At 54.6% G+C, this 20,046-nt stretch overlaps 5 protein-coding genes across 5 annotated transcripts; all 5 read right to left on the bottom strand.

The window, feature by feature from the left end:
• Window positions 1-486: 486 nt before the first annotated feature.
• A1O7_06811 (uncharacterized protein) lies at window positions 487-954 on the bottom strand. The gene has a single exon (XM_007760811.1). It carries the CDS (start codon window positions 810-812, stop codon window positions 585-587), a length of 228 nt encoding a protein of 75 aa, XP_007759001.1. The 5' UTR covers window positions 813-954; the 3' UTR covers window positions 487-584.
• A 2,987-nt stretch (window positions 955-3,941) lies between these two features.
• On the bottom strand, window positions 3,942-5,239 carry A1O7_06810 (uncharacterized protein; the record flags this gene model as incomplete). The annotated part of the gene is made up of 2 exons (XM_007760810.1): window positions 3,942-5,052; window positions 5,106-5,239. The coding sequence occupies 2 exons, from the start codon at window positions 5,237-5,239 to the stop codon at window positions 3,942-3,944; spliced, it is 1,245 nt and encodes a 414-aa protein (XP_007759000.1).
• A 1,903-nt stretch (window positions 5,240-7,142) lies between these two features.
• Window positions 7,143-13,100, bottom strand: A1O7_06809 (AGC protein kinase; the record flags this gene model as incomplete). The annotated part of the gene is made up of 1 exon (XM_007760809.1): window positions 7,143-13,100. The coding sequence occupies one exon, from the start codon at window positions 13,098-13,100 to the stop codon at window positions 7,143-7,145; it is 5,958 nt and encodes a 1,985-aa protein (XP_007758999.1).
• Window positions 13,101-16,281: 3,181 nt separating this feature from the next.
• On the bottom strand, window positions 16,282-18,085 carry A1O7_06808 (uncharacterized protein; the record flags this gene model as incomplete). The annotated part of the gene is made up of 2 exons (XM_007760808.1): window positions 16,282-17,525; window positions 17,581-18,085. The coding sequence occupies 2 exons, from the start codon at window positions 18,083-18,085 to the stop codon at window positions 16,282-16,284; spliced, it is 1,749 nt and encodes a 582-aa protein (XP_007758998.1).
• Window positions 18,086-19,557: 1,472 nt separating this feature from the next.
• Window positions 19,558-19,929, bottom strand: A1O7_06807 (uncharacterized protein; the record flags this gene model as incomplete). Its single annotated transcript, XM_007760807.1, has 1 exon — window positions 19,558-19,929. One exon carries the CDS (start codon window positions 19,927-19,929, stop codon window positions 19,558-19,560), a length of 372 nt encoding a protein of 123 aa, XP_007758997.1.
• Between the last annotated feature and the right edge of the window lie 117 nt (window positions 19,930-20,046).

The following is a 20,046-nucleotide window of genomic DNA, read 5'->3' as shown; positions in this document are numbered from 1 at the left end:
TTGGCTGTCCTACCGGTGCACAATTCGTTGAGCAAGTCCACCGATTTAGCTCGCTCTTAGCGAGGCAACATGATTATTCCTTCGTAGCAGATGAGTCGGACTTGGAACATGGATCGGAATCACAGTTACCATAATTTGCACTCTCCCTCAGGGGATTTTGAGTGATACTTCTAACAGAATGCCACATGGCATGCATCCTACTTTGCTCGTCAATGCCATTCTGTCGCGTCCTAGCAATGCGCTGTTCAAACGGCCGCTACAGTAGAGCATTCCCCTTGCATGAAGTGTGTTGTGGTCGCTTCCTCCTTACTGAGCGCCTTTGCAGCTCTCGGCGACTTTAACTCCTCCCCGAACTCCTTCCAGCACCGAGTGTTACTCCTCCTTGAGAACCTCCCAGCTCCAAGCGTGGTGAGTTGTGCGGTACATAGCAATTCGGGTTGACAATCCGTCAAACATTTGAGTGCTGTAATGGCGCACACGTCGACGTCAACGCCATCTTGCGCACTCGAGCGGTTCCGACCATACTACCGACGCAGTCTGTGGCGGAGGAGAGGGGCACAACCTCTTAGGAGTCGCGAATTCCATCATGCAACATTCGGCCTTTTGCCACTGTAAGATATCCTTGTCGATGAGACGGCCTCGATTGTCGATGCCCTCGAGCAAAAGTTCGTCGTAGAAGAAGTTGAAACACTCCCAAATCGGACGACAGCAGAGCGCCTCGTATTGACGTTTGACAAGGTTCGGCGTCTCGGACTCGAACAGGGTGGAGTTGGTGGGCCCTTCATTGAATAAAAACGACCGCAAGATTGCATTGCTACCGTCTGAAGCTGCTATTTTCGAGGAAGCTCCGGCCGTGTCTGTTGCGCCGTAATTGCCCGTCTCCGAAGGCCAGTCAGACTCACAGACGAATGGTTCGTCGCAATCCCAGTCTGGGTGAGAAAGATCGCTGCAGAGCGTTTCACCAAAGTGAGCAAAGGCACTCATTGCAATGAGGGCGAAGATGTGAAGCTTCATCATGTCTGAATATGCAGTATCGGAAGTATGTATCGATCGTTCGACGGTACAGTCGGAAAGGTCTTTATTCAGGGAGTTTTGGTCGAGCGCAGCCCAAGGTTCTTCCCAAGCTAGTAGTGGTTGTTCAAATCTGTGGCGGCAGGAGTGGACGGAGTACAGAGAAATGTGCTTTGCAGGAGTCAACTATTGCGCCGGACGGACCGTTTTTATACCTCGAGCCGTAGGGGATGAGGTTGGTGCCTGGTCAAGGTCCTCAGTCTCTTCTCGAGCGGGGAGGGCTGTGCCATGGCCAAACAAGCTCGCTCAGAAGGTTATGTGTCTTGGCGGAGGAGTGTAGTAGGTGGGAGTGGTTGACCAGACTTTGAGTATCCCAGCTTTTCTTAAAACTGTTCCCTCGAAGGACTGTAGTGGGGTACTTTTAAAAGTGTATTGGGATTCAGGATAGCTGAGGCGTAGGGAACCTGCCGAGGCTTGGGGCAACGCAGGATGTACCGCAAGCCAGGTATAGCGGTGACTTTGCTTGTCGGCCGTGTTCAAGGACGGTGCTTGCATAGCAGGGCGTCCAGTTGTTCAGATTCGTACTGATCTTCAGTAGGTATGGTTTCGGCAGGTAGAGATGGAGGAGCCTCGTTGGCATCAAAGAGGTGAGGATTTGTGTTGCAGCTGACGGTGGTTCATTGTGTGTGATGCACACCTCGTGCAAAGGATGAATGTAGGAGGCCTTCAGAGGCTTTGACCCGCGCATAGCATTAGACGGCTATCGTCATCGTATCCCATGTCTCATTGGCATGGGGTTATTACGCCCCAAGTTCCCACCGAGCGCCACGTGGAGGCTGAGACGGTGCCTGGCTAAAAAAATATTAGGGATACGATAACGATAGTCGATCTAATGATAGTCGCAGTCAGCGCTCAAAAGTACAGCACATCTGGGTTGGAGTCATAGACTCCAAAGGCGGAGTGGCTCTCCGCGGGCTGCGCTGCCACTAGAACCGTTAGCTTCAACGTACACTGCAAAATGAAACATGTTGGACTCACTGTCCGCCCAGACCATCTCCTCGCCGGTCTCGCCAGCGACCATAGTCACTCCGGGTTCTCCCCCAAGTTCCACCTCCGGCCCACCAACCGGCGATGGAGGAGGAGCCTCCTCGAGCTCAAGGTCCTCCCGCGCCTCTACTGTCGACGTACGAGCCGACAATAGAGGGGGATTCCCCTCGTTCTGACTGTGATCGCGGCTTGACCGCGGGCGCCACGCCTCCTTTCGCCGACGGAACTACCGCAGCAGGGCATCCCGCCCAATGAAGGCTAGAATCGCCACTATGAGGCCGACCAGCCTAAACGAGAAGCCATTCCACGCAATAAATTTTATCGCGGTTGACGACCCGCTGGGGTCTGGCGTGGCAGGGGCGGGATCCTGCGTCAGATTAATGGTCCTATATAGAGTATGTCAGTACCACCACAATACAACAACGATGTCTGCGGGCTATACTCACTTTTTGGGCGCCATACTGCTGTGGAGGGAAGAAGACAGAATGGAGGGGAAGGACGCGACGACAACGCTGCGAGGGCTGGACGCTAGACCTAATACAGGCAAGCGTCAATAAAGACCCGCCATGACGTCCGCCGGTTTTGTGAAGTCGCGAAGGCGGAACCCACCTGCATGCACACCAACGCTTTCGACGTTACGAGGTATCCAGTAGGCACGTATACCTAAGGCACCCATCACGAGTCAGGGACGTTTTTCGCAGAGAACGTCGTGCGGAATACCAGCACATCCTGGAATATGTACTCATAATGAGCTGACACTAATCAGAGCGTGAACGTGGAACCTCATGGCAAAGACCACTTTACTCGAATCACTGTACAAGGTCAAGATGTTGTGTTGAGATGATCTTCCGTACCTTTGCAGCCAGCAGTTTGTTCGCATACCGGCACCTCACGTCATGCATATGTACAACACCATGTATCCATGGCAATTCTTGTCCGTGCTCTTTATGGCCCACTTGTTCGAAGAAATACTCCGTACATAATTAACTGCAGATGTGATAGGCATGGCGCTTAAATATCTGGCCATAACACTGCGAAAGAGAACGTGCCGATTCGATCAAGCACATAATCCGAGACAGCCCTGTGAAACACACGAATTCTCTCACATTTCAGGCTTGTACATGTGCCGTGTACGGAGTACCAGGAGGGACAGTAGATGACAAAGGATGAGTATATGTGTGTTCCCATCACGTAGGCCACGAGTGTAAAGAGTCAGGTGAGTACCGAGTACATTCAGGTCCCTGGCCGTACAATCCGTTGCGCGCCACGGCCTCGAGGCTCATACTGTGCCTCACAGCACATAACTCGTGCCAGCAGGTATTTTCTACCCGGTACGTATTTGCAGATATCACATGCACGTACGGAGTACATATATCGTACTCGTCTTCGGATAAGGATAAGCTTGATCCACCAGATTGATGAGATCAGCCGGTTGATGAATCATCATCCCGCAGCTCAGGCTTCAACGTCGCCACATTCGAGTACGCGTACTCACATCCTGGGTATGTGTTCCCGGCCGTTTTGGCCAGGCTACATACCTCCCGGTGAGGAGACGCTCTCGCACTCGTCCAGATAGCAAGAACTACAACATCCAATGTACTTGAATTCTGTCGGACCTTGGGTCCAAGAGCAGTCTCGGCTAGATAGATGTACAAGATACCAAAGCCACCGTGGTATAATTCTTTTCCAAGCCACGATCCAATGGAGTGCTTTGCTTCGTATTAACAAAGCATGCATTGTCGATAGCCCAGGCACCAGGCACCAGGAGATTGAGAGTTGGGCACCTCCTCCCTATCCAAGCCTACGCAGTAGGGTCAATCCCGCTCCCAAGTATACCAAATCTCGTAAAGTTCGTAAGATCATCGCTTCTGGGAATTTCGGTGTCATCTTCCAGCTTCTAGCTGTGAAGGTGTGGGTTGGGCTGCCGGCGTCGGCTGTGGTGGCTCTGCCTGTCGACTACGCCCGGAGATTCTCAGTCCGAACCTCGATCTCCACGACGATTGTGGGATTTCCGCTCCGTCTTGGTTTGTAGCCGCGTGGGAGCTGGGTAATCTTTCGCCACGGTGCCGGCGGGCTTGTTCTTGGTCCGGTTGACCTCGTCGTTCTGCACGCACCACCAGTGGGAATCCGTGGCGGTCGCGATCATGGTAGACAATGCTCATAAACCTGCCTGGGATGATCATTGCTGGCCTCCGGCCTGGTCGACCACTGCCAATTATTGAGAATGCCGTGGGAGGGGGCTGAATGTTCGCCGTGTTCATTTCGACCCCTTCGGGTCGGGGTTTAGGGACGTAATAATCGGCCTTGCACAGAGGACAACAAGCCCGCCGCGAGGTCAACCATGGATCAACACAAGAGGCATGGAAGGCGTGGCCACAGGTCAGTCCGCGGATATCATCGTCGTCATCAATGGTGTCGATACATATCGCGCAAGCATCTCCAGGATCTGGGAGTTGTGCCGCAGGTATGGCGGTCTGGATACGCTCTTCTTCTTCCTCGTCCTCGTCTTCAGTGGCGACTTTTTGTAAAGGAGTCTCGGGCGCGACGGTAGACTGAGCGGATTTGGGTCGAACGGGTGTCGCTGGCGGGTCGTCTGAGCTACTCTTCTCTCCGCCCACAACTTCTGGAGCCCCATGCCCAGCCGACCTTTCTTCGTCCGTCGTGTTTGGCGGCATGGGAGCCAGCTCTCGAGCCTCCATTTCTTTCGCGTCCTTGGAATCCCGTTGGACATTGTGCACACTGGCCGGTCTTGATGATGTATTGATTCCTCCTGCGGTAGGAAGCCCTTCGTCGGCCCGGTTGGAGCGCCACGCCTTGTACTTGATCAGCGGAAACTTTTCATTGACCTCTTCAATCGTCATCAGCTTCTTTTCCCGTCTGCGTCGATGCTGTCGAGGCATGGCTGTGAGATCCACGGCATCGGGGTCTTCGCCATTCATGCGGGCTCGATTACGTTGGTTATATCTGAAGCAGTATTTCACGCCAACAATGATCCTGAGCGAGAAACGGTTAGCTGGCGGACGCCATAACGATCATTCAAGGCTCACCATAAGTTAGTGAAGACCACACCAAATCCCAGCGCCACGAAGAAGAGTAGTGGCGAACTCGGTCCTGAACCTCCATTGTTGGAGCTGCTTGCCGTAGGAGTCGCGGTTGCGACGGTCGCTGTTGAAGTCGCCATATTAGATGAGATATGACGGTCAGGGTCAGCGGAGAGATCGGAACGGCAGAGATGCTGATGCCACCATCAACAGAGAGGGACTTTATGCCAGGGACTCGCTGACGGTTGGTGACATGAAGGACGCCCAGAGTAAACGAATGATGACAAGCTGAGGGTGAAGGACGGGAGTGGCGACCGCAGTCGATGGCTCGGGAGTGACGGCTCGATGCACCAAAACGATGACCTGAGAGGAGTGAAATTAGGGTTTGTTTTCAGGCACACAGTCGGCCGTCGGAGCGTCGACGGGTCTGGTGGTCTAGATCGCTCGGAGGAGGCAGCGAGGCATATGGTGATGGAGGAGATGTTTCAAGGGGAAAGCAACCTCAGCTCCAAGGAGGACGAGGGCGCAGTTGGTGACAGGGCGCCCGCAGGTAAGATCCAGGGCGTAAACAGTACGATGAGGGATAAAGATAAGTTCAGGTCCGAACAGATCGAAGACGGAGCAAGTGAAGATCAACGACTTCCCGCACCGCAGTCCCGTTCAGTTGGTCTCTTGGGATACTGTCGACCGTGGCCGTGGTTCAGAGAGCGATGCGATGGATTGGGGCGGACCACACAACAGGCACGGCCCAGAGGCTGCGGAGGAGAGAGGCTGGCGTGGGCGCAGGGTGCCAGCTTTTGGAGCGGAAGGGTTCTCCCCAAAATCAGGTTTAGTTAAGGCAAGCTAGGCCTGACATGGCGCACAGGCGGGCTTCAGCCGACAGCCCTCACGGCACACTCGGATCGACAGCACAGTTACGACCGCACAATCCAGCAGTTTACAACACAATTACTCCATACGCATGCTGCAAGCTGCTCTTCGCCGATCTTCACGTCCAGTGATAGCTGTTTGTTCTGCTTCTGCACCTGCATCTGCCACTATGTGCTTCAGGTGCTTGTCCCCCGAGCCCTGCATCACCCATCGCTCCTCCGCAGCTGCAGTTCGACTCGGACTTTCTCCTCAAGGGAAACACCGTCTTCACCACTCTGAGCCACCTCTCTCCCACCTCACGAATCACAGGGTGACCCCTCCCTCCAGCTCATGACGCTTGCCCGCTTCCACCCACGGCCGCCCGCCCGCTTGTTTCTCGCCTCCCCTCTCCAGATGCAGTTGCTCAAGAATGAAGGTCAACTGGGTCCGTGGGGGATCACTTGACCACCAGGCTTTTATGTCGTCTAATCGTACGAGGTCCACCAACCTGCGAAATAGATTGTGCGAGTGTCGGTCTAGAAGTAATCGTTCGTGCCCTCGTCCCCTCGTCCGCGGAGAATTTGAGTCGCGACAACAGTGCAGAGTACGGAGTATGCGAGTATGTGGTCAGACTACACAGTACGGAGTACCCCAAGTGCAAACAGCATTGTGTTCAGTTGGTCTGTGGCGCTGGAAGTGTCACCGCAAGCCCAGCTACTCGAGTCATTGTGGTACGAAACTTTCCAGCCACTGCTCAGCTCCTCATGCACGTCGAACTCAAACCATTACCAAACTCAGGCCGACCTCCTACAAGAACCTACTCCGTATATCTCTAACCGTCATGCCCCATGCAGAATCCCTCCTAACTAACCTCGCAGTCGGCATTGTTGTTGCACTGGGCAGCATGCGTAGGCCGACAGACGGCTGGACAGGCACACAGTATCGTGTCAGTGGCCGGCGCTGTGGTCAGCGACCATCAATTGTCAAACTATTTAAAGTATTGAACCAGGCCGTCCTCGAAAGGACGCCAGCACGAAAGCACAAAGCCCCGATAAACCTAGCATTGGTTTCCCTTCTCCCCTCCAGCGCCATGCAGCTCATTGTGTACAAAAGAAAAACTCGGTTTCATCTGAAGCAAATTCCATAAATTGGCTCATAAACACATATACACGTAAAAAGATACGAAGACCAAAATCACATTCGGCGCCGAGATTGTGTCGTCTGTGGTCCTGATGGACTTCCCTGAGGCTTTGGAGTCTGCTCCTCTTCGGCATTGATCGTCTTGGTAGCCACCGGCGTCAGCATCTCGATATCCGCGACAGTTGTTCCTGGCACCTGAGGAAAGATGACCGGAGGTGTAATCTGGCCACTTGCAGAACGTACACTCCCTTGTTCTGGATGTGAGTGCTGCGAGACGGTTCTCTCGAGCCTCTTCCGTGGTTGGATCTCGGTCAACGCTGCTGCACTTGGTTCCTCGGGTATCCGTAGGTTCTCCATACGTTCTTCCAGGATTTCCAGCGACTTCCTGAGGCTTTCAGATTCTGTCGCCCGGTCCTCACTCATAGATATGACACTGCCACGGCTGTTGGTGCGCATCATCTCAATGCCGAGCTTTGACGATGGTCTCGGTGGTTTCCCCATCGGTGATCGAGCTCGAACCTGAACGTCTCCAAGTTCCTCGTCTTCATCGTCGCCCTCCTCCGCCGCGGCGCTAGGACTGTCTATCCTGCTCTCAAACAGCTCGCGTCGCTGACGGACAGCCTCGGACGACTTCTGACGCCGTGGAGTCCGAAGGCCATATCCGCCAATATCCTCAACGCAAGCGCAGAGAGGTGCAGATTCTGTGTGGACAAGGTGGGGATACCCGCTTTGGACGTAAGGCCGCTGGTTGATGACGATATCGTCTGAAATGCCCAGGCCAGCCTTTGCCCACTCTTCCGTGGCGGCTCGAGAAACGATGACAGGTATATCATCGTTCTTCAAAGAATCCAAATCACTGAAGAACCCGCCACTGCTAATGGAGTCTCCTCGGCTTGAGCCTCGGTAAGATGAATCAGGCATGGTTGGCGCAAGGCTTGACGCCACAGAAATTGGGCTATCTTGGGTCGTCGTCGGGTCGAAGCGCGTATTGGGATGGGGAATGGTCAGAGGCATGGCGGATTTGAAATCCTTAGGAGCCGGTTTCCAGGCACAGTACTTAGCCAGCATTTCGGTCAGTTTCTGCGTGGTTGGAGGCTTCTGCATGAGCGTATCAAAATGGTGGACTTCAGGCAGATCTTTCAGGTAACCGGTGATGCAGACGATCGGAGTCGCAGTATTGGCGCTCTTCGTATCTCGGATCATGCGAGCAACGTCGACGCCACTAATAAGCGGCAACTTGAACTCCATGAAGATAATGTCAAATTGAATCTGGCTGATAGCTAGGCGTAAAGCATCTGGTCCGTTAGTCGCGGTGATGGTGCGACATCGCAGTTTCTCAAACAGCCGTTCCATTACCAGTCTCGACACTGGATGGTCCTCACATATCAACACGTCCAAAGGCCGGTATGTAGGCCCGTCCAGAAAATTGATCTGGGAAAGTCTTCTCGAGCTTTGCCGGCGGCGCTGCACTTTCAGCAGCGCCTTAGCTTGGGCCGACTCATTATCCGACGATGAAGGTGAGACGTCCCGCACAAGTAATTGGCTTTTGCGCTTGTGATGACCGGGAACGAATGCCTCTCGCTGGATGCCCTGTCCGTCACTCTCCTGCGAACCAACGGTTTGTGACCTGTTCCGCCCATTGAGTGTTGCAGATCGTGGTGGCGGAGGCATTGCTTTGGCCGGTGACACTGACTGCAGGCGGCCTGGTTTGATGGGAGAAGAAGTGCCCTGCTGCCCATGCTTGATAGCGTCATGAGGGATATCAAAGAAGCTGTTCGGGGCGAGAGAACTGCTTCCTTGCGATGACCCAGACGTCTTACGTCGGTCATGATGTTGCGCAGTAGAGAATTGAACCAACAGCGGGGACGATGGCTGCGAAGGCCGGCTGGGTGATGAGGTGGAGGTCGCCAAGCTCGAGGGCGAGCCAGGTCTATGACCTTTGCTCAAAGAGAGCGCGCGCTTCACAGGCATAGGCATCATCGGACTGCCTTCTAGCGACGGTCCAGGCGAGCCGATCGCTGGGCTGTTTGCGGCGGACAGTGCGGCCTGCGATTGAGCATAGCCTCTAGCTTGTGCTTGCATCGCTTCCCTCCTCATTTTCTCTACTATGTCCTTGTTGGCTTTCTCCAGTACTGGCAGATTCTTGAAATTGAAGTTGCCAAAGTCGTCGGCAATGACAGGCTCACTCAACCTCCTACTGCGGGAATCACGCATGACATGAGGGGGAATATGGAGTGGCATGAGGCCACGCTTAGCAGAACTGGCCTGCGTCCGGACACGGAAAAGAGCATCATGTGGACGACTGGAGATGTCTGAACCATTTGGCGTGGTTCCAGATGGTGATATTTGGTCCTCCAGCTCCTCAGGAAAGGATGAAAGGGTGGCACCGCGCGAGTCGAAATACTCTGTATCTTCTGGGTGCTCGGGATTCGGGATGAATTGAGCCTCATCTTCGAGGAGCGTGTCCCAGTTGATGTCCGCAAACCAAGGGTGTGCCTGGATCTCACAGCCGCCACTTGGGTATTTCTCGTCCTTGTTGGCGCCCAGCCTTTCCGTCGGATCCAGCTGGATCAATTTGTTGATGAGATCCTTGGCTTCTGGGCTGACTTCAATCTCTTCGTCGTCCTCGGGCCAGGCAATTCTCCGGTTGACGATATTGTCAAAGACCTGTTCCGGGGTCTCTGCATTGAATGGCGGATAGCCGTAAAGGAACTCGAACATGATGCAGCCCAGGGACCACCAATCACACATTTCGTCTTGCACGGCGCCATTAATTGTTTCGGGAGCCAGGTAATCTGGCGTGCCCACGAAGCGGCGATCGCTTTCTTCCGGCTCGAAGAGCGGCGGTCCCAAGATCTGAGATGACAAAGGTGGAGCGGCGGGAATTTGGGAGATGTTGCTCATGGATTGTGACAGTGGGAAAAGGTCGGGTGAAGCACTACCTTGGCTGTAAGCCTCTTCTTCGATTTTCCGCGGAAAAAGCTGGGGTGGAGATTCAGTGTCTTCCTGCACACCAAGTTTCTTGAAGAGCTGATGGAGATCGAAGCTCGAACCGCTACCACTGTCACTGCGATAGCCTGAATTCCTCAGGGATGTTTCTCGGCTGAGAGAGCCTTCACGATTCAGACTGAAGTAGGAGGGTTGGTCCAAACCACCGGTGAAGGCAGGCGTCATAAGTGGCGTAGGTGCCGGAGAGTGAGGCCCTTGATAGTCGAAAGACGTCGATCTAGATGTAGGGCCGGAACCGGACCCTGGCTGTGTAAAAGGGCCGTGCTTCAGAAGGTCGGGAACTGCTTCTTCGGGCTGTTTTAGGGCACGTTTCTGGCGACCGACGAGACCCATACGAGACAGACCGAAGTCAGTGAGCTTCAAGTGACCTTTGGAATCGATTAGCAGATTGTCCGGCTTCAAGTCACGGTGAACAATCCCTCGGGAGTGCAAATGCTCTACTCCAAGCACGACTTCCGCGATGTACTTCTTCGCCCAGTCTTCGCTTAGTCCACCCAGAATCTTAACCAGCGACGCACAATCTCCTCCATTCAGGTACTCCATGACCAGGTAGAGGTAGTCCTTGCTCGAAAAAGTCCAGTATAACTTTGCAACGAAGTCACTCTCGCCTTGCCACATCATGATTGCGCGTTCCGCTTTCACGTTGGTAACCTGGTTTTTGGCAACCATGTCGGACTTGCGTAGCACTTTGATTGCGAAGTATTCACCGGTACTCTTCTTCTTGGCAAGATAGACGCTGCCGAAAGCTCCTCTGCTGATCGGCTTGATCACCTCAAAGTCTTTGATCGAGGGCGGCTGAGCTCGAGGTTGCTGCGGATGACTGATGGAATTGAGTTTCGGCGACGAGGGTGTCTTGAGATCAGATGAATGCATCGACGACTGCCTTCTATGCAGAACGGGAGCATTGGCTGATTGCACATATTCACCTGCTGTCAACAATGGCGACACCACAGGAGAGTGGGCCATTTCGCCGCTGGAAATCCGAGATTTGGTCATTCGAAGAGGTGAAGGAGGCGGAGGTGGGTACCTCCCAGGCGAATGTTGACGATTGGGTGAGGCCGCGTTGAGGCCATGAAGGTGCATGCTGCGTCTCTTCCTGTCTCTTGAATGGGAATGGGCGTGGCGCCCCTGATCAGATACCGAGGCAGGGGAGTCGGATCGCCAATGGGATAAGACAGAGGTGGACGGCAAGCTACTGTCGCTATCATTAGCATCCTCGACGTACATAGAACGTCGGTTCGACACTGGTTGCGGCTGAGAAATCAGATTACTCCGGTGCGACTTTGGAGTAGGGCACTCGATTGGACTGCTAGAACCAGTAGAGACTGCCTGGGATGAGGACCGTCTGGGTTCCCCTGCCATGCTGATATGAGGCATGTCCCGCGGATTCCTGAGCGCGGAAGCCATGGATTTGAGTCCGACGTAGGACGTACTCCGCGAAGCTTCGGGTTCAGATTGGTCGAGTGTCGGCTGTGGCATGGTCGTGGGCTCAAGGTCTTCTCCGGGGCTTTCCAAGATACCTTGTAGAATGCCCTCCTCCTCAGATTCACTTTCGCATGAAGATAACTCCTCTCCAGCCGCAACGCGCTCTGCTTTGATGAGAGCCTCGTTGATGCACGCATCGATTTCGGCCATGTATTCTTGGCGAATACGTTCCGAATATTCGATGACGTCCTGATACCGATGTACTGCCTCGACTTTGGCACGAGCGAGCTTTTCAGTATCGGCGCTCAGCGCCGCCAAGCCGGGCTCGTTGTCTAAGCTGCTTGGTGGCTGCCACTGGGTGATCTGGGAGATTCTCGATTCGGATTGCGGAGACTGTGATTTGAAATCATCCTCGCCCTCACTTTTGCTGTCCTTGATGGAAGGAACATTGATCTCCATGGCCGTGTCACAGAGGTCGAGAATCAGCTCAACGATTCGAACCAAAGGCCGTCGCACCACAAAGGAACGAGCCCTAACATGGCCCATGCCGGCTGTTGAGGGGCTCTGCGACCTGACTGGGCTGGGGTTATGGGACCCTGAAGCGGAAGAGACGGCGGTGGATGGCGTCGGAGACGGGCCAATTGGCATCCCCTTGTACTCGGGCAGCGGAGCAGAAGGTGTGTTTTCAGCAGTTGAGGTTCGACCTTGACGGGATTCGAAGGCGTCCAGTACCTTGACGATGGCGTGCCTGTGCTCAGAGAGATTTTCTTGCACCATCTGCACGTCCATTTCTGCCTTGTGTTCTTGGACGCACAGATCCGAGTGCTTTTCAAACCACCAGGGGACAATAGATCGCTCACATACCCGACATAGAACAGGCAACGGTGGCGGATGGTTCTCGGGGTCATTAGCTCCGGCTTCTGCCAGCTCTGTAAGGTACTTTGCCAGGATCTCTGCACCCACACCCAAAGTTTCGACCAAAGCTCGGGGGAGGGCGATCTCGATTCGAATGGGTTCTTGGGCTGGCTGCAACATCCACATGGTATGTGACTCTCCTCCAGAGGACCTGTCGTACACCATGATACCCTGCCCTTCCAGCTCCAGAGTTGCTTTGCCTGTATTGTCGGTCTCAATGTTGTCTTCTCTCGGTTCTTGTCCATCGTCGGTCTGTAACATGGTCGCCATGTCGGAATGAGGCCCAACCTTGACCTCAAACTTGACATTCTGACTCTTGGAGTCGTTGGCCTTCAAAGCCTCGATGGCCGCACTGAAAACCTCAGGGTTATCGCTAATAAACTCGGAGATCTTGTGTCCTTGAACGTGGGCCAGATCGGTGCCGACGACGTCGATCCACGAGGGACTAACCCATCGTATCTGGCCATCGAGACTGAGGTCGAGGATGATATTCCGTGTTTGTTCAGCCGCCTCCTTTAGTTCTTGGGTTCCCTCCTGGATATCCTGACTGAAAGACCTCTCCATGGCGTGCCGCGTGGCCTCTCCTCCGTAGCCGGCATCATTCTTGATGGCCGTAATGGCCGGAGGCTCGAGATACTGTTGTGCAGAACCATCCTCTGCCATTACTCCAATTGCAGGAGGAGGACTCTTCGAATGACAAATGCGTCGTGGAGCCGAGGACCAGGGGAGGGCAGGGTTCTCTATGACTTTTGACCCACCATGGGAGCCAAAAATCAGCCCGTTATCTTGACATCTCTGGCCTCGACAATAACTTTTGCAGGCGTCTTCGAGGCAGTCAAGACGATGAGGGATCTCGGTGTATACAAGCGTGGTCCGGGGCGAGCAAGAGAGTAGTGGCGAGGAGGACCGGAGGGAGGGATGAGAGCGGCGTGGTCTGTCTTGCTGGGAACAAAGGCGAAGTCGACTACATCAGGGGTGGGTAAGGACAGGGCAAAGGCCAGGAAATGGCAGTTGCAAGTGCTCCGTCGTCAACAGCGGTGTTGGAGGGTGGTCGAGAAGTGAGTGACAAGTGAAGTCTGCGGTGTCTCGACTAGAAAGCTGCAGTACACGGATTGGCGGGTATGCTGCGCAGCCGGAGACAGAAAGGCTCTAGCAAAACAGAGTTGCACAGGGGAAACAGTGTCAACTACAGAACGGTACAGTATTGGGTGCAAACTGGTGGTCTGAGAGTTCGAGGTCGACAGGCCCAGGGCGTTACTCTTCCTGCGATGAGAGAGCGCCGCTGCTGCGAGAGACGAGATTCACTTCACTTCACGGCGGACACGGCTGCACTTGCCAGTGAGCGTGTAGGGAAGTTTATGGGTGGGGCGGCCTCTGTAGCGACGCAAAGTTCCCTCCCTTAGGCTCCTAGGCACGATTGCTTTTACTGGAGCGCGTCGGCATGCACGCCGGGGCCAATGACAGGCGGGCCCCTCTCGTCGGCACATTGAGCAACTCCTAAACAAAGATGAGTCAAGCATCGCCGTCACCCAACATCTCGTCCTTTCACCTCGAGGCACTTGGCCTCCGGGCCAGTTTGCGCTGCGACAGATTCCTGCGACATTCCGAAGCCATAACCCCGTCCTTAAGGCGGTCTCTGTCGCAGGATTTCTTGTATGGTTGGATCGTTTCTTCTGCTGCTGACAACTCGTATTCCCTTTCTTCCCTCTCCCTGTTGACCAGCTGCTGATCCGCCTGCGGGAAGTCAACATCCAACATGGATTCTCAGAAACAGCGCGGCCGGGTAAGTCGTAGAGAGGGGCTCGATTGCGTCGTCGCGCATGACATTACGTCTCGAGATTCTGCTTGAGGATTCCGACAGTTAGATGGGATCATAGCCACTGCAGCCATCCTTTGGCATTCTTTACGTTTCCCTTTTCCAACGCACTCCGTCAGCAGGTGTATGCTGCAGTATGTCGAAGCGCCGATACCACTGTGCAACCCAGGATTTCCCATGCACACGCTACTCATGTGCGGATGAAACAAGCTGTCGGTATGCAGCCCAATCACCTGTCGAGTCGACGAGCTGCCGGCAACGATTCCCTTGGAACATTCCTGACCGCCCCGAATAATGCAGCCCTGGGTTGCACGATGAGAACTCGTGTTCTTCAGCTACCGAGCCTCGCCAGCAGCCTCGTGGCCGGTTTATTGAAAAAGCAACGACGTCAACGTCGAGTCACTCCTCTGCCGCTACACCCATTCATTTCCGGCTTGCTCTTCTCAATCGCCATTTCAGTCCGGACTAAACTGCAACCCGTCCGGCAAGCAGCGCTGACTTCACGAATGAGGTGAACAGGCACTCAGTTGACCCCGCCTGGTCCGTAGGCAAGGTCCAAAGAGGGCGCCAATCACCGCATTCCTCCAAGGCTGCCCTACTGCACGAGTAACACGTCGCTTGCGTCCATTCATGCAGCCAACTCCGTGTGCTCGTTGCGGTCTTCGAACGAACGCAATGCCAGACCTTTTGAGGTAGCTGTCCCTGACCGTCTTCCAGACGCCGAGACAACCTACTCGCCATTACAGCGCTAGAAGAGTTGTAGAAATCTTTACGACGAGTGCCGGAGATGTCAACCGTGGGGATCTTTTCCAACCGATTACGAACTCAGTCGACTGGAATGTTTCTCTCTTCGAGTGTTTTTGCGGCACGTGCACGAATTCCCACGAGCGGCTTCAAATCGTCCGAAGACACTTGCTTACACCCGCTGCCTTCGGATGCACGGTGCTGCAATTCCGTACCCTGGATAGGTCAGTCACATACCGGGGCCAAGATAATGCACAGCTCAACCTCCCTATCAATGGGAGCTCAGCCGACAGTCCAAGCCCTACGACTACCTCTCACGAGGACGAGGCACATTGAGAGGAGTCGGCATGTCCCTGACGATCTCTAACGTATCCCCAAGGTATCTTTAAGCAGCCTTTGGGTAGCCTTAGCTTGGAGAAATATATGGCATATTATATGGTCGGCCGACACTGAGATCACTGCTTAGGAGAAGACTCCTCTGTTGCTGCATATGTCGCTTATGGAATTCGGCCTCCATCCTGGGGTGGCATCTACCAAATCAAGTTACCTCCAAAAGGGCTTTCCGGTCACCGTGTCGGATATGCAGGAAAGTTCTTGTGGTCCACACTTCATTGCTCCACTGCTGCATGAGGGAAAGTCTAGGCTCCCCGTGTCTATCAAGCTGATCACCTATCAGAGTGTACCGGCTTAGCAAAGGATTCGGCGGCGGGAGATCCCGAATATTGTTTCAAGACACGGGATACAATCCGAGTCAACATGCCTGATCACAACGAGCAAGGTCTCCGAGGCGAAAACCCTGCCTTCAAAATGATGAGCAAGGCGTAGAGAGCCACATTATCCCGGCTCCACGGTAAGGTCGATTTCCGACATATCATGATTCTGACCTTACAACATCGGTACTCGCTACGACTTGACGGCTGACTCAACCATATCTCAGCGAGACAGCTGCGCCACAAGTAATCCATTGCTCCTATCGCCGGACAAGGCCTTGAACGGCAAGCACGCGGAAACTATCTCTTTGTTGCGTTGTGGATGGTAAGTGGTAGGTGAGACTGATTTTCCGAATCCAGCATATTTGACGACCCGAAGGAGGTTTTGAATTACCAAAAGTACATATCTATACTGGTCGTACATCTACCTAAGATCTAGCTATACATTTCATCCGTTCGTGTCTATACAGAACTCGTCTACACATCAAGCTAGCGATGAGGGAAGAGTCGACCCCCTGGCTATGCAAGCCCGTCCCCTGAACAGAAAAAGCCCAAGGTAGCCTACTGTACCGACCTACACATTTGCCTTTACTCCTGCCTCCTTGTCCTTCCGTTTCTTCCCCTCTACAATGAGTCCCTGCTCCGTCTCCAGGCCGACATTCAAATCATACCCCTTGATGACCAGACTGGCCGCGAGGCAAACGCCGCCCAGCGCCGCCATGACGATGTACACAGTCCGCAAGCTATCCGTGTACGCTGTCCTCAGCTGCAACTTGCCGAGCCCGGACTCGTTGTTCTTGATGATCTCGACCAGGGCGGCCGCGTCCTTGGCAAGCTCGCTGGCTTGCGCCGCGTAGGCAGGGTAGGCCTTGAGATTGGCGACCATTTCGTTCTGGAAGATGACGCCCCCAATGGCCACTCCCAACGCCTGGCCGAACGAGCGGAAGAAGACAAACATGGCGACCGCAAAGGCCATGTCCTTGTTCTGGCTCGCGGCCTGGACTTGGAACTGCAGGCCGGGAAATAAGATGCCCAGCCCGATACCCGACACCAGGTCGATGAAGATCCACTGGGGGATCGCCGTGTCGACTTTCAGCAGCACCAAAAGGCCCAGGCCGAGGGTCGAGATGGCCCACCCGGACCAGATCGCCCAGCGGTACGAGGCGAATTTCGTGATCGTGATGCCCGTGACCACGGCCATGGGCGCCACGGTGAATGTCGCAGGGAAGAGCGCCACGCCCGACACGACCGGCTTGTACCCCTTGACCGCCTCGAAGTACAAGGGCTGGTAGTAGAGCAGGCACCAGAGGATCATGCCGTGGATCGTGGTTGTAGCGTACCCGAGGTTGACGGTCCGGTTGCCAAACACGGCGAGGCGAAGTAACGGCTCGGGCGCGACGTAGGCCTCGTAGAAGCAGAATGCAATCAGCCCGACAGCACCTACCAGCAAAGGGACGAGCGTCCGCCACGACGACCAGCTGTACATGACGCCGCCCCAGGTCAAGGGGATCAGGAAGCTGGTCATGCTCCCGACGAAGATGACGGTGCCGATCCAATCGACCCGCCGGAGCTTGGCGGCGATGCTCTGCGGGATGACGTTGAGGCGGAGGAACAGGGGCACCATGACGGCGCCGATGCCGATGAAGGGCAAGTTGAGCCAGAAGATCCAGCGCCATTGCACTGCGGCAAAGGCGCCGCCGATGACGGGGCCGGAGACGCTGCCGACAGACCACATCGCCCCGATGATGCCGGCCCATTGGCCTCGGTATCTGAGAGGCACAAGGTCCGTGACCACTATCTCGGTCATGGCTATGATGCCTGCCTGGTGTCAGCGATCCAAGCCAGTGTGTCTGGAGGACACTGGGCAACTCACCACCACCGCCGATCCCCTGGATACTCCTCCCCGCCAACAAGACGCCAAAGTCGTTCGCCAGGGCTGCCATCATGACGCCCGCGAAGAACAAGGCAATGCTCACCATGATTACCGGCATGCGCCCGAAGATATGGCTGAAGCTCGCAAAGTTGGGTTGAAAGACCGTGGATGCCAGCAGGAAGGATGTGCCGGCCCAGAAGGCCTCAATGGCTGTGCCGTGGAGCTTCCTCGCGATGATGGGCAGGGCCACGCTGATTGAGGTGCCGTCTAATGCGACCATGAGGGTCAAGACCGCGAGGGCGGCAAAGGCCATGATGAAGCGTGTTGAAATTGTGAATTCCGTGGCTGGTTTAGACGGGTCATCTTTCTCCTCGACTCTGGCATCTTGGGATGTGATGGATGAGGATGAGGAGGTCGACTGCGATGGCTGTGCCTCCATGCCGGATTGTCCTTCTTTTGTTACGGCAGCCGCGAGTGGCGTAACGTCCGTCGTAGGAGCGGACATCGAAGGCGCCCTGGGTGGGGGGTTCAAGTTTGAGTACGGTCTCCCGAACAGATGGAACGATACTCTATTCAATACTCGTAGTGGACGGGGGCTCGAGTACAGCGGCGATGTGGTAAACGACAAAGAACACACCAAGTCGACTTTGCAGGTGTGCTCTCTTTGTTGAACGGGACGCAGTAGGAACACAGTAGGCCGAGCAAAAGTGTTTCATGATATACCTTTGAATACTTACAAAAGCGTTCACATCGCGACAGAACGGCACCGTGAATCATGATGCCTTGAATATCGGCCCAAAAAGCAAGAGTCTACCCGGTGCAGCGAAGCCCTTCTCGAACCACTGCACCCCGTCGACGAGGCTGAAATGAAGGGGAGCCCAGACAGCAAACTTGATTGGTTGGAAGGTTGGCAATGTGGGCGGTCGATTGGCCGTCGGACGAACATCACGCCGTTTCTTTTCCCCCGTGCTTTACCGTGCCAGCGAACGCGGCGTCATGTCTTCGCGCGACATCGCCTACTCGTACTTGTGTCAAAGCCAGAACCTATGGCAACTGCTGCATGGCACCACGGGGACACTCGGAAGTGAGTACTTTTCTTGATCTATAGACGACTGGTGGTGAGAGATTTCGAGAACGTGGGCTGTCGTGGCCCGCTCTTGGAACGAAAATGACTCGAGTCCAACTTGCATGTTGCACGGGCGAATGTCTTCGCATGAGTCGCCCCCGGTCGTCCTTATATCTCGCACTCAATGCAAGAAATATACGAGACAACGGGGAGATGCCGGGCTGGAGTCTGTCAACCACGTCGAGGTTGACATTTACGATAGAATCAACGCTCTCTGTTTTCGAGCCAAGTCTATTGAGTTGCAATTCTCCCTGTCCAAAAGCGCGCAGTAGCGCAAGAGCACAAGGCTACGCATCGCGAACCATAGCGTGCTCGTAATCTCGTTCATCAGGAGGACGTTGCAAAGCCATTAAACAGGCGGAGATACTGTGTACATTGTTGCCGGGAGGTTGAAAAGTGGGTTTGGAAGCGAGAGAGACACCCGTGGGTACCTAACGTGCGTTACGGAGTACGGAGGACAAGCAGAGTGCGTTAGAAGCGAGTGCGCAACAACCGAGTGCGTTAGAAGCGAGTGCGTTACGGCGAGCGGAAAGATGGTTCCCCCGACCTGCCCGTGACGCCGATATGCAGTGCGTCCTGTGGCTCTGCCCGACGAGGACCGCTATTTCTTTGCACCCGGTTGGCAGCTACAGTAGCATACGGAGTAATGATTCTCTGATTGATAATCTACTGTGGAACTTTCTGGGGGAGCAGTCACAGCAGAAGATGCGTGCATCTCACAGTATCAAGAGCCGCTAATCTCAAACACCTTGTCAGGGCGAACTCTGAGCCGAAGAGCGTTTCGACTTTCTCCCATTGACTACAGGATACCGATCCTGGCACGGGGTAGGCGTCCCAAGCACTTCGAAGCATCATGCTGGCGTGGCTCCGAAGTCGGCACCAAGCCCGAAGCCAAACGTCGCTGGGTTGGAGCTTCGACCGCGCCAGTTCTTCTGCGCATTTCTCTTTGGGTCAGAATGTGCTGTTTCTGCGTCCGCATCCGACTTCTTTCTTGTTATAGGCTTAGGCTCTTCATCTGTCACGTCAACGAATGCCGCACTGTTTTTCCGGCTCCCCTTCCGCTTCTGGGTATCTGAAGCTTGGACTTGGCTCGAATGAGTGTCCTCAGATTTTGTTATATGGATCGGCTGCTGTGTGGGATCAGAGACTCTCTGACCGAAGAGTCCCGTGACGCGCATTGGTGGCTGCGTTGGGTCGTCGATTGTATTGCTCGAAAAGCACATGATCGATCAAGGTATGTGGCCAGAAGGCGATGGAGTTTGGCTGAATACTTTCTATTTGAGGCTTCCGATGAGGTACCAGGTGATGAGACAACTGCAGAGAACGGGATCTTGTTAGAT

This window comes from Cladophialophora yegresii (genome assembly GCF_000585515.1).
Source record: "Cladophialophora yegresii CBS 114405 chromosome Unknown aczIN-supercont1.5, whole genome shotgun sequence".
Lineage (NCBI taxonomy): Eukaryota > Fungi > Ascomycota > Eurotiomycetes > Chaetothyriales > Herpotrichiellaceae > Cladophialophora > Cladophialophora yegresii.
Note: the sequence above shows the minus strand (reverse complement) of the source record. Positions and strands in the feature narration are given on the sequence as shown.